The following is a 14,029-nucleotide window of genomic DNA, read 5'->3' as shown; positions in this document are numbered from 1 at the left end:
AGCATTAGTTTAAATCCCCAATCCTAAGAGAAGCCCTAAAATATCACCAGCCCCTGCCTCAAAATTTCCTTTCCCTGAACTCTGGAGAACCTCTGGAAACTAAAATGGGGACCATCAAATAGCATCGCTATTACCATCTTCACATATTAGCTGGGCCCCCAAAATGTGCAGAAGTGTGCGAGGTACCCAAGAGTCACACAACAAATGACACATACGAATAATAGGTAATCGAGAGCCTTTACATGAATAAACTCAGGTAATCCTCATACCTTGTGCATAGGTGCCATAAATATAAATGCCCCCATTTTACAGATAAAGAAATTAAAGCAGGGAGAAGTTAACAAAGCAGCCAAGGTTATCTGCTAGGAAAGAGCAGAAGAGGATTTGCATCTCGGCAATGCAGCTCCAGAGCCTGTGCTTTCAACCAACACGCCACTGTGCTCTGTACATGAAGTCTTCTGATTGCCAGTAACTTAAGCTAATACAGTCCAACGTTCACAGGGGAAACAGTGGCAATACTAGGCTAAAATCAGAGTGTCAGACAAAAGGAACAAACTGTAAATATGGCCCAGGTTCTAAAGGAGAGAGGGCTTTCCACCAGGGTGGGCAGGGGTGAAGAGTTAGGGGTTTTCTGTGCAGGGCTGTGAAGGATGGGTGGACGTTTAGTGTGTGGGAAGGGGGTGCAGGACGGTCTAGGCAAAATAAAGAAGATGCTTAAAAACACAAGGACAGGAAGCTCAGAGTGCTTGAGGTGCATGAGTAAACCAGTGTGGCTGGAGCCTGAGTTCATAGCATCTGGGATGAAGTGTGCAGGATGGCTGGGGCTGGATCATGGAGGGTTGAGTCAGGGCAAGGACACACGCATGCAGGAAGAGTGCTGTTCGCCATGTGCGTCTTGCAGAGAAAGAAATGTAAAAACAGTCTAGCTCAGTGAAGTACCCAAGGCCAACTGATAAGCTAATGTGGAGTCAGACTGAGAGAAGAGACTGAATAGCCTGACTTCTGCTTCTGTATTCAGTTCAGCCAGCTTAAAATAATTTCCCTCCCACCGTGCACTTAATCACACAAGTAGTTTAAAGTAAAACTTAACTAAGAGAACATCTAACAGTCTTCCGGCCCCATTTCGTTGCTGTTATTTTTTAAAACAGTGCTGCAGAATTTCCCTAATAAGAGACTGCTTCTTCAAAAGAATTTGTTGAGGTCAGTGGACCTCAACAGTAAATCACAGCGTGCCGAGTTCTGGCAGCACTTGCTATAGCCGATGGATCCACCAGATGGCAGTCTTCGCAATTCTCACTTATTGTCCGTAAAATTATAATATTTTTCAGTCATCTACTTACCATTTTTGTAATCATTAACGTTTCCAACCAAATGTTTGCACTCTGCATTTTTTGTGTCTGTATTTCCCCTTAGGGAAGTTATCTCTTTGTGTATTTCCATAAGTCAAGTGAACTGTCATCTGGAACAGCCATATGTAGAAACAAAAAAAGAAAACTGGGTTTGGTTTTATAGTGGAAAGGGACTTGTGGACAGAACTTAATGACGTGCTCTGATTCAGCAAACCCGGGTCATAACTTTTCTGGTGAGGAATGTTCAGCATTTATATATTTTTTTTTTCATATAATGTTGATGATATTTTTATATTTTTAAAATTTCTTCTTGACAGTCTGATACATTGATCATTCCTTATATGGATCCAATGCCTCGTTCCCTCACCACCACTCATTTAAGTACAAGCTGTGCACTCTGCTGGGAGGAAGAGATGGAAGGGATCAGGGCATGCCCTGCCCATGAGGAGTGGCCAGTGTGGGGTGAGGGGCGGGAGAGCCAGCTTTGGGCTCTCCCACTGGGCTCCGTGACCTTGGGAAAAAAGAATCTCAGTGTCTCTGAATCTGTTTTCCTTACCTCTAGTCGAAGAATAAAAATCCCCTCCTACCTCACAGGGTTTAAAAAAAAAAAAAAAAAAAAACCCTCATGACTTGGTTGTGAAAATAAAGTAAGAGAATATATGTGAAAAATGCTTTAATATTCACAATGTGCTTTTAAAATGCTCAGTGGCATTGTGAGCCTCTTATAGGTAAAGATATAAAAGTCAGTGCTGAATTGTGTTAGAAGGGGTGGAAGTGGATTCAAGCTTAGATGGCTCACGGGCTCTAGCAGCCCCAGTGATCATTGTGGCTCTGTGTCCACTCTGTATATGATGTAGAAAAGGACGGAAGGAACTTCAATGAAAGATGAACTCCCATCCTGTTTGTTGCCCCTTTCCTTCCCCTAAGACATGCAGGAAATACTAAAACTTTAGCCTGGCCTCGCTCAGTTAGCCTGGCCTCACTCAATTTGTAAAGAGAAAATCCCATACCAAACAACCTTCAATGGTAGGCCTTTCATACTTCAAAGCTGAATTTTCAGTTTAAAGAATAAATTGAATGTCAGTCTCTACTATCAGGTTAAGGTTTATTTTTAAAGTTTTGGCATTTGCATATAAAACATGTACTTTATTCTTTCAGGATGAAGAAAAATTGTTTCTCTTGTTCAAGTTCAAATCTCATTTCCCTAAAATATTGTTTTACAACTATGACATTAAGTATGGGATTATATGTTCTTAAATATATAAAGAACTCTAAAATCAATTAATACTAAGACTTTCTGATACAAAATTGGATGTAAGACATGAACAGATCGTTCTCTGAAGACATAGAAATCATCGAAAATAAATGAGTCAAAGTCCAGCTTTGTTAATAGCCCAAGAACAAAGATTAAAACTTGATATAACTTTTTCCTGTAAAATCAGTAATCTGTTTAATGTTAATATTCAGTTCTGACAAGCCCGTTCTGTGGCTGCTGCTCGTGCGCTGCTGGCAAGAGCATGAGGTGCCATAACCCTTCTGGAAATTAGTGTATCACCAGGCACGAAGCGTCGCCAAAAAGTCCACCTAGACCCTTTGCTGCGTGTATTGGGTCTAATTAGGTAATCTAAGGGAAATGTCAGAGGCTCAGACAGTGATTTAAAGGTATTTATATTTATTTCAACCCTTACAAGAATTGCGAGATAGAATAGTTTTAGGGAAATAGTTAAATTGTGATTCACCCATCTCATGGAATATTTTTAAATAGCCAGTAAAAATCATGTTCTTAGGGAATATTCAATGACGAAGGGCAAGTTTTTCAAAGTTAGGAAATGTGAAGTGACCAAAAAACATAAAACTAAATATGAGATTAATTTAATTGTGATTTAAATTATTTATAAAGTGTGTCTATATATATATATATATATATATATATATATACACACATACTTTCTGCATGCCTGATAAGAGACCAGCAGGAAATATACAGAAATGTTACCAACGTTAGCTGGGTGGTAAGCTCCTCAGTGATTTTTTTATGTATATATATGCTTTACTCTTTTCTTCTTATAATGGCACGTGTTACTTCCCCAGTTGGGAGGGAAGGTGGATGTTGATATTAAAACAATCTCTCTTTTTCCAGTCCCCAGCCCCCATCATACTTAACTCCCCATCTCTTAATACCACTTAGAGCTGAGTTGCTAGGCATCTTCCAGGCATAGGCCTTTTAAAAGGCCCTTCTCCGTATGCTTCTTGTGTTCTTAAGGTAATCGGGGCCATCTGTGACTCCGAAAGGACACGTTTCTCTCCTGGTTATTAAGAAATTCAAGAAGAGGTCAATGATACGGAAGTGAAGGGGGTGGGTCCTGCCCACTTGCCCAGGGCACACCTCAGCCTGTCCTCTGACTCTGCTCTCAAATCCATCCCCAGGGCCTGCCCAGCCAGCCCCTGCCCCAGGTTCAAGTGGAAGGGCACAGAAACCCACCAGGAATGACCTCACCATGCCTGACCTGGCAAAACAGAGGCTGTTTCATACCTGCTGGCATGAACTTGCCAGCTCTGCCTGCTGACAGGTTTTCTGGTGGTAGAAAAGGAACCTTTAAAAATAATTTAAACTAGAAGTCTCATTCAGTTTTGCTGCTTTATGATGGTTTTTTTTTTTTATGATTTCTAGAGAGCCCCTGGGCATCTTTATACTTAATACATATGGATGAGGATAACTGTGATTTATAGAGTCCTTTCCATGTGTCACCCTCAGTGCTAAAGGCTTTACAGATTCTATCTCCTTGATCTTCAGATGAGCCCTGTGAGATAGGTGTGACTCTCCTGTTAGATGGAGAGCAAGTGCTCAGGTCACAGGCTCAGATTTGAACTCAGCTCTGTGGAGTTCCAGATCCCACCCTCTTAAGGAAACCTCACATTTTTTTTTCCACCGAGTTTGTCAGGACTTCACTGCTTGAAGGGTCATTGACACATGGAAGCCTTTTGTATGTCCGTCCTTATGGATCTTTTCTTTGACTTTGGCTCTCCTATCTCTGTTGTGGTCTTGTTTCATCACAGCATTTCGCTTTAATGCCACGTCATTTTTTTATAGAGTGGAAATAAGGTGTCGATCATGACCACCCCATTTGAGAACACATCAATCAAGACAGGGCCAGCCAGGAGAAACAGCTATAAGAGCCGGATGGTAAGGCGGAGCAAGAAATCCAAGAAGAAGGAAAGTCTGGAAAGGTGAGCTAGAGCCGCGTCCTCTTCATGGATTTGGTGCATTCCCACACTGAGGGACATTTACTCCTTGCTTAATGTAAATGCTTGCACATGAGAAGGATCCATTTCTCTGTGAGAAATGTTGCCCCGTGGTTCACATGGATTTACACATTAGCGTTTATATTCCTTCGTAACAGCGTTCTTTTTCATAGTGAAAAGACATATGTAGTTACACTGTAGAAAAATTTATATTGCTTCTTCTCATGTGTGAGAACCATGAAAAGCCCTTTGCCTTTTCTTAAGCCTCTAGTCTTCATTTCATCTGAGTTGGATTTGAGGAACTGAAACTTCGGGCAGTTTTTAGCATTATATCTGTATTTAATAACGTCCTTTACATTATCTAATAACAAACAGTTGCTTTTTTTTTTTTTGCGGTACGCGGGCCTCTCACTGCTGTGGCCTCTCCCGCTGCGGAGCACAGGCTCCGGACGCGCAGGCTCAGCGGCCGTGGCTCACGGTCCCAGCCGCTCCGCGGCACGTGGGATCTTCCCGGACCGGGGCACGAACCCGTGTCCCCTGCATCGGCAGGCGGACTCTCAACCACTGCGCCACCAGGGAAGCCCCAGTTGCTATTTTTTAATGCCAGATATTTGAAGAAAACTGGATCTTTAAAGCATCCAAATAAGCCTAGAAATAAAAAGGCTTTGTTTTACTGACTGAAAGCCTAACTTGGCTACACGTTTGCACTGTGAGAGGCACCGTGAGTACCGTTTTGTGCCCCGTGCAGGCACTGGCAAGGTGTGTGTGTTTCTGGTGAGGATATTTCTTGGCAGGCCGTTGTCTAGATGTGCTCCCTGCACCACATGCCACAGCAGCCCTACTTTGCCCACTTGGATTTGGTGTTGTTGGATCACATTATGAGGATTTTTGATGATAGAAAAGAAAACTAAGCAAATGAGAAAGGAATGATTATTGACTCCAGGAAAGATAGAGTTAATACACGGAAGGAAAATAGAATTATGGCCAAGCTGTGAACAGTATTTATCATGTAAAATAAAGAAAACACCAGCCTTTGTTTTCTAACCAGAAATTTTGGTTTAGCTCTACTAGGAGGAATAGAAACAGGGAAGTGTTTTCGGTTAGAAGGTGGAAGCAGTTGTATAAGAGCTTAATTCTCGTTGTTTGTGGTTGGAAATCAACAGATAATTTCTAAAATCGGAAAACTAAAACAGCATAAGCACATTTCATAGCAATATGCAGACAAATAGGAGAAGAAACAGCTAGAAGACTAGAAAGTGGTTTCTCTGGGGACTGGGAAAAAGGCAGAGCAGGGATTTGCTATTTTTCATTACAAACTATTTGACTTTTTAACCCAAGTACGTGTATTGCTGTGATTAAAATTACACAGACACACACACACACACACACACACACACACACATTTTGAGATCCTCCTTTTTTTTTTAATGTGAGCTTTCTATTTTAATGGTGGTTTAGGTCATATAGAACACACTTGCTTCAAGGGGTAGCAGAGTGTAAACTACCTGGGGATGAAGGACACCCTGTACAGCCACGTGCACTTCGAAGCCACCTGAAGCTGTGCTTTTAGCTTTCATATGTGCTCGTTGGACACTAACTACACATTTGCTTGTGCTGCAGCATGGTGTCTCCTGCCCTGCTGATGTGATAAGCTTCATTCCACCTTGCTGGGTTTTTCTGTGTAAATGTACAGCGTGCACAGTCATTGGGAATATTCAAGAGCTCACAATGGAATAAGCACAGCAAACAGCCCCTCAGAGATAAAGCCTCTACCCAGTGTATCACCATCAAAGAATTCTATATCCAAGATGATGGTTTTTCTTCCAGGGATTTACTTCGTATTATCTCTTAATTAATTAAATTGCGTCAGTGTGTTTGGGGCTATGTACTCTGAAGCTTTCAGGCAAAAAACCATGTCCTCAAAAACCTGACATATAAATAAATGAATGTATATTTATTATATATTTTTCCTATTTTCACAGCTCTTCTTAAAGTGCTTGAAATTAAGAGAAGAGAGCTTCCATTGTGTATTATCAAAACCTCTTCCTTTCTAAGTCATAAAAAAGTTTTGAATATCAAAGTGGGATCCTTCTCTTTAAAAGGATCTGCCATCATCCTATCACCACCTCTGGCACAGAGGCGTGTACTGAATGCTCTGGTGCTATGGGTAGGAGGAGTGGTTTTGAATGTAGAATCTGATCAGTTTTCTCCTGTTTTCACTCTAGGAGAAGATCCCTTTTCAAAAAACTAGCCAAGCAGCCTTCTCCTCTACTCCACACCAGCCGAAGTTTCTCCTGCTTGAACAGATCCCTGTCATCAGGGGAGAGCCTCCCGGGGTCCCCCACTCACAGCTTGTCTCCCCGATCCCCTACTCCCAGCTACCGCTCCACCCCCGACTTCCCATCCGGTGAGTGAGTCTCCTTGCCTCTCAAGAGTTGAGGGGTCACCATCTGAGATCCTGGAAGAGAGGCTTATTCCTGCTTAAGGAAAGAAGGTTGAGGATGTAATTGACAGAGAACAGGATTTATAGGAAGGTCAGAAGATACAGCTGTTCGGTCCATTAAAAAAGGCAGGAAGTACTGGCTTAACCCTTGGTGTGGGGAGGTTTATCTGAAAAGCATTTATTCACTAGACTTAGATGCTGAGACAATTTGCTGACCTTTACCTGACCTTACCTAAAGCAGCTAGGTCTGGAAGCATGCAAAGAAAAGGGAAAGTGGCCGTTGCTCACAGCATCCTGTTTTCCACCCACAGGTACTAACTCCTCCCAGAGCAGCTCCCCAAGCTCTAGTGCCCCCAACTCCCCAGCGGGGTCAGGACACATCCGACCCAGCACTCTCCACGGCCTGGCCCCCAAACTCAGCGGGCAGCGATACCGGTCAGGAAGACGTAAGTCAGCGGGCAGCATCCCACTCTCCCCGCTGGCCCGGACACCCTCTCCAACTCCACAGCCCACCTCACCTCAGCGGTCACCGTCCCCCCTGTTGGGACATTCACTTGGCAACTCCAAGATCTCTCAAGCCTTTCCCAGCAAAATGCACTCCCCCCCGACCATCGTCAGACACATCGTGAGGCCCAAGAGCGCAGAGCCCCCGCGGTCCCCGCTGCTCAAGCGCGTGCAGTCGGAGGAGAAGCTCTCTCCCTCCTACGGCAGTGACAAGAAGCACCTGTGCTCCCGCAAGCACAGCCTGGAGGTCACCCAGGAGGAGGTGCCGCCGCGGGAGCAGTCCCAGCGGGAGGTGACCTTGCAGAGCCTGGAGGAGAATGTGTGCGACACGCCTGCCCTCAGCCGGGCCAGGCCCGTGGAGCAAGGCTGCCTGAAACGCCCTGTGTCCCGGAAGCTGGGCCGACAGGAGTCTGTGGACGAGCTGGACCGAGAGAAGCTGAAGGCCAAGGTGGTGGTGAAGAAACCCGACGGGCTCCCAGAGAAACAGGAATCCCGCCAGAAACCCCATGGACTTGGCAATGATGTGGAAAACCTCTCTGCTTTTAGGCTAGAAGACAGAGAGAAGAAAATCTATCCAAAGGCTTCGGAAAGGTCAAATCATTTTGAAAACAAAGCAGCCGCGCAGGAGGCCCAGGCCCCGGGCAGCCTGCTGAAAGATGCTCTCCACAATCAGGCCAGTGTGCGGGCCAGCGAGGCTGTCACCTCGGAGGGGGCGGCAGCTCCCAGGGACCACAGCCAGGGCACCAGTGACCTCAAACGAGCCTCGGCTCACAGCACCCTCCAAGACGGTCTCTGTCACGCCACCCACAGGCCCACCTCCGGGAAGGGTGAGCACACGGAGAAGGCCCCGCAGGCCAAGGAGGGTCCCCGGTGTGAGAAGTTAGACAGCAAGCTGGCCAACATCGATTACCTCCGAAAGAAGATGTCCCTTGAAGACAAAGATGATGGCCCCTGCCCTGTGCTCAAGCCCAAGATGACACCTGGTGCCCAGGAGGGCCTGCCGGGGAACGCGGGCCGACCGGCCGGGGGGCAGCAGGAGGCGCAGCCGGCCTCCGAGAGCTGCGCGCCATTCATCAGCGGCCACGTGGCTCAGCTCAGCACCGTCTCCTTTGTCCCTCTCAAGGCCCTTTCTGGCCGGGTGGACAGCGGAGCGGAGAAGCCAGGCTTGGCTGCTCCAGAGTCGCCTGTCCGGAAAAGCCCCTCCGAGTATAAGCTGGAAGGGCGGTCTGTGTCATGCCTGAAGCCCATTGAGGGCACTTTGGACATTGCTCTTCTGTCTGGACCGCAGGCCTCCAAGACGGAGCTGCCTTCACCGGAGGCTGCCCGGAGCCCCAGCCCAGGCAGTGACGTAGGGCCCCCTGTGCCACAGGCTCCCGCCAGCAGCGTGGGGAGGAAGGGTGAAACTGCGGGTCAGAGGGAGTCCTCCCCTGCCAGCTTCAAGGTGAACAAATCCTACCTGCTCGAGCCTCGGTTCCCACCACCCAGCCGGGGTCTGCAGGGCTCACCGGCAGCACCCCTGCCTGACCCAGAGCTAAAGCTGGACAGGAAGGTTTCCCACGCAGCCAGGACCCCGGCGACCATCGTGGAAAGCCATCCCCAGCGGGGAGGGGGCAGCCCCGGCCAACACCAAGACCACAGCCCCGATGTTACGCTCCTTCCCCTCCTGGGGCAGAACCTCCAAGGTGCTGACCCGTCTGGATTGCGCAGCCCGCCCCCACCTGAAGGTGCCCCCTTGAGGGAGAAGCCTAGCGGGAGGGAGTCGTCCGAAAGGGGCCCTTCCACAGCCAGAAGTGAGCGGTTGGCTTTGAGGGCCGACATCCGCAGAGACCCCTCCAAGGAGCTGTATCCACTAGAAGCTGCTAAAACCAGTGACAACTCCAAAACCCTCCCCGCTGTGGGGAGGACCCGCCCAGATGTCTCCACCCAGACCCAGGCCTTGGAGAAAGCATGCGGGCCTTGTGGGAAAACAAACCCCAAAGACGGCCGAGATGAGGTGAGGCCACTGGCCAGAGAAGACCCCTCTTTGCACTCTACAGCGGCTCCTTGTGAGAGGGAGCTGGGCAAGGGAAGGAGTGGCCCGGAATCTAAGCTGGCATCCGCTCCTGCCAGGTGGTCTCTGGAGCCACCCGGGACAGAGAGTGAGAAGAGTGAAAAGCTCTCCGGTTTCCGATCTGTGCAGAAAGATGGTCCCAAGGAACCAGAAAGGAAAGAACAGCCCCTGCAGAAGCATCATCTCACCAGTAGCTCTCAGCCCCTACCTACCACCAAAGAGCTCCCTGGCCTGGCCGCTCAGCAGCATTACATTCAACAAAGCTACCCTGCTGGCTCTCTGCCCGGGAGCAAGCCCTGTGCTACAGACTCAAGCCTGGGCCTCCAGGACCCTCCCAAGCCCACTGCTGTGCTCTGTGAAAGCAGCAGCCACAAGCCCAGGTCTGGCCCCGACACAGCCCCTCCAAGGTCTAAGCACCCAGACCGGCCCCTCTTCTCCCAGAAGCTGAGCATTGAGGCTGCAGTGGGCAAAGAGCCTGGTGCCCGGCCCCCCGGCAAAGAGGGGAAGGGCAGCAGTAAGGGTGTGTCGGAGGAGTTCCCTGCCCTCCCAGGGCCCCAGAGCACAGCCCGCGATGTGATTGGCCAGGGAGCAAGTGGGCCCTCAGTCCCCCTACACATGGAATGGGGTCCTCTAGACACCAAGCTGAGACCCACCAGCAGTGGGCATCCCCCAGAGGCACTGGAGAAGCCCGCACATCCACCACGGCAAGGACCCCCAGGGGCCAGTGAGTCGGTGGACCAGAAACTTCCCACTGTTGGGGAAAGGCAAAACCCATCTCCAAAGGCCCCCAAACCATCCACTGTGAAAGATTATACCCCTCTGTGCAAACAGACAGACAGGAGCCTGAGTCCGCCGGCTGCCAGCGCTGACTCCTGGAAGTCTGAAGGCAAGAAATGCACCGAAGCACTTTACTCCCCTGTGGACAGCGGGAAGCCGGGGGCCAGCCTTTCCCCGGTGCAAGGTGAGGCTGGGCCCAAGGGCACGGAGAGGCCGGCAGCAGCCGCCGCCGGGAAGGGCTGGCCGGAGGCCAAGGGGAAAGGGCCCGGTTCCCAGAAGCCACTGACGGAGGCGGGCAAGCCCAGTGGCATGAAACGGTCGCCCTCGGCCACGGCACAGAGCTCTTTCCGCTGCACTGCCCTCCCCGAGAAGTCTCTGAGCTACTCCTCTGGCTTTCCCGAGGCCAGATCAGTAGTTCCAGAGACTTCTACAACCTGCAGCGACACCTTCTCTGCCAAGGCCGGCAGGGCCACGGCTGAGCCCCCAGCCTCCAGCAGCAGGGACCATCGAAAGCCCCTGCCTGGGGGGGATGGCAGAACCCAAATGACAAAGAGCGACTCCTTGCCATCCTTCCGCAGCTCAGCCATCACTCTGGAATCCTATCACCCCAACCCAGGCGTGGGGGAGGGCGCCAGCCGAGAAACCAAAGGGAAAGAGCCGGCCCCCGCCCAGCCAGCTCAGACTAGGAAGCAGAATGTGGGCAGAGAGGTGACCAAGCCGTTCCCCGCTCCAAGCGCGGAGCGCCCCATCGCCCTTCCTTCTGAGAAGGACTCCGGGGTGCGACAGAGGCGGGGGAAAGAGAGTTTGCGTGGCAGCCCACACAAAAAGGCCTTGTGATGGGGCAGGCCCCCTGCGGGACTGGGGGACCCAGCCTGCGTGTGTAACTGCACCTTGACTACCTTGGAAACCAGCACTGTGGGAACCCCCCCCAGGCAGAGCCTGGAGCCTCACCGAAGAAGAGGGAGAGAAGAAACAGGAAAAGAAGGGACCTTCGTCCAAATGCCTTCCCAGTCGGAACCGGTAAACTGTTACCAGATAGTGTTTGTACAAAAAAAAATAAAAATAAAAAAACAAAAAATCTTTTTGGTTGAGGTTGAGGTTGCGGATTGTTGAAAACGATTTTCTCTGTAAATACCTAGCAACGTGTTTGGTTTGGGGGATATAGAGTCGATACTTTGCTGCTGATGGCGTCATTTACTACATTTTTTTTTAATAAGATTTTTGCTCTACCGTTGATCATAATGCAGTAATGAAGCAAAAGGGTTAAACCTGGGTATATGTAAAAGTATAGATACACCCATATTCGTGTATATACACATCCACCCACGTGTTCTGGTCTGTGGTTGAAAAGAATATTTCAAGGCTGCATTTTTCTACGTTAAAACATTCTAAGTCGAGTTGAAGGTGAAAGAAAGCCCCAAATACACTAGATTGTAAGCCTTCATGTGTATTTTTAACGAGTGATTTTAATAGTACTGTATCTGGCTACCTATACTTCCAGATCTAAAGAACTACTCGAATCACTGCATTTGGAATCCTCCTCCATCAGAAATGGCCACAACAGATGGAGCTAGCCATTTTCATTTCATTTCATGGTCATCCTAATAGCCATTTTGATCCTGGGCCCAGCTGTCTGAAAGGCCAGTTGTCCTTGTCTGTGGGTGTGTATGTCAACTCCTCACCATAGGTAGAGCGGGGGCTATAAAAACATGTCGACTTATTTCTGTTCTCTCGCTCTTCCTTTTCATGCTCTTAAACTCAGGCCTTTATGCTATGAGTCACTAGTCTAAGAAGCACACATTTTATAGTAGTTCTGCACCAGCCCTGCTGTTGAACATAAAGGAAAGTTGCTGGCCGCACACAAATCTGCTAGTACTTAGGTTGAGTAATAAGCATCAGGCATTGGAAGAGGTTTTAAATTTACTTTTTTGAGGAAAAGTCGGGGGACGGGGTGGGGTTGTGGATTTTGGCATCATAGCATATATTTTAAGGAATAATCAGGACATCAGATACATTTTAATACATAGCTGGGGCCTTATGTTGTAGATGAAGCTTGCTGTTTTTAGCAAGTTCCTGGGTTTCACATTCATTTCTGATGCATCAAGTAGCTCCATACATTTCATAACATGATCTCTTTATTTGTATGCAAAAAAAAAAAAAATACTGTAGTAATAAAGAGCAGCATTTTTGTAACAAAAAGACTTGTTGGAGCTATTTGGTGCTTGAATGTGACTGTCCTTTTTACTTTTGCTAAGCCTTATTTAAATTTTGTATACCATGGAATATGTAGAATTTGTCCAGTCATTTTAGTGCTGAGGGGATCTTTTTGTTTGTTTTTTGTTGCAGTTTTCCTTCCTGGTGGATTGTTTTATATTGTAAGACAGCACTTGCTGACATAAGTACTAAGGCACTAAGAGAAAATACACACAGATAAGTATTTATAAGATGCTTGGGATCCGTAGCAGGATTTTTTGTTTCGTAAGAGAGAAAAAAAAAAAAAAATTACCAAGAAGAAATACTAATCCAGCACCCAACCCCCCCTCGGGAATGTCTTAGTATCTTCAGGCTATAAAATTGTTCACCCAAGCACAGCTTCATCTTACAGCCCTGTGGATTATAAATCATTCAGTGAGGCTGTAAACTCCGCTCCAAAAACAAAGGCGTAACGTAAACTGCTTGGTTGTCCTTCATTGTAAAATGAGTTGGCAATGGCCAAAGAAGAGAAAAAAGAAAAAAGTCTCCTTGCTCCGACTTTTTCTCCCATGAGGTTTTAGCCATTCCCCATCACTGTGTTGTGAATTGTAGAGGAAACAAATATGTTGAAAGATCTTGAATGAGTTTCAAAAATGGTCTCAACATTTATAATTCATACGTGCATTTGGTGGTTGTCATAACCCGATCCTTCTGCACCCAGACATCTAGACAGGCCTATCGGGGAGGTAGCTTATGGTTTACAGCCTTTGCTTTTTAACTGTCCACTTTCCTTTAAAGCACAACTAGCTGCTTGTTTACAAATGATATTTTTTAATGTATATTTTGTATAGTGTATTATCATTTTTGCCAAATATGATCTTGCATTTTGGATGGCTACGGAGTACCTAAGGTTGCATTCATGTAATACCTGTTTGTTGTTGTAAACCTCTCCAGTCAGCTGGTAGAAATTCTCCTGTGTTCTATTTGGTCAGTCTCCTGTGATTGTAAGATGTGCTCCTCGGTAGTATTCCCAGCTGTAGATTTACCAGCTTCAAAGTTTGTTAGGATCTGTGCAATAAAGTGTTTGCAGTCTTATTTTCTCTAAGAAATTCCCTATGGATGTCATAATTGTTGTATATTGAACAAATATTTATACTTATGCAGTTGCATAACATTGAAATAAAAATTTAGCATGAAAATATAATGACTATTAAGTTTTTCCCCATATACACACACATACATAGCATCTCTAAAACATTACTGAATGTATCTCTCTCTTACGGAAAGGATGGTTTTCTGCAGAGTCCTTCTGGTGAGTGGAATGGTTTGCTAATTTTTTTTAACCCACACGAACATGTTCCATTCTTTGAGATTAAGTCTTCCTTTAGCTCCTTCCTCTGTTTCCTACCAGCCTTCTTCCTTTCCTGCAGAACTTACCAACTTTCACATCACGCTCACCGTTTTCCCTAC

At 47.2% G+C, this 14,029-nt stretch overlaps 1 protein-coding gene across 3 annotated transcripts in view; it reads left to right on the top strand.

The window, feature by feature from the left end:
• The window catches only part of MAST4 (microtubule associated serine/threonine kinase family member 4), a 585,627-nt gene extending 574,213 nt beyond the window's left edge, over positions 1 to 11,414 (top strand). For 2 of the 3 annotated variants that reach the window (XM_007457090.1, XM_007457092.1), the window contains 3 exons: positions 4,441 to 4,577; positions 6,818 to 6,999; positions 7,347 to 11,203. In XM_007457090.1, the coding sequence (XP_007457152.1) occupies positions 4,441 to 4,577; positions 6,818 to 6,999; positions 7,347 to 11,203 (4,176 nt within the window). Of the gene's footprint in view, positions 1 to 4,440; positions 4,578 to 6,817; positions 7,000 to 7,346 lie in introns of all 3 variants that reach the window. The other variant, XM_007457091.1, reaches the window with a different exon arrangement.
• Positions 11,415 to 14,029: the final 2,615 nt, after the last annotated feature.

This window comes from Lipotes vexillifer, unplaced genomic scaffold, assembly GCF_000442215.2.
Source record: "Lipotes vexillifer unplaced genomic scaffold, Lipotes_vexillifer_v1.1 scaffold241, whole genome shotgun sequence".
In the NCBI taxonomy this organism is placed as follows: Eukaryota; Metazoa; Chordata; class Mammalia; order Artiodactyla; family Lipotidae; genus Lipotes; species Lipotes vexillifer.
The sequence above is the reverse complement of the archived record's forward strand: the minus strand, read 5'-3'. Positions and strand labels throughout refer to the sequence as shown.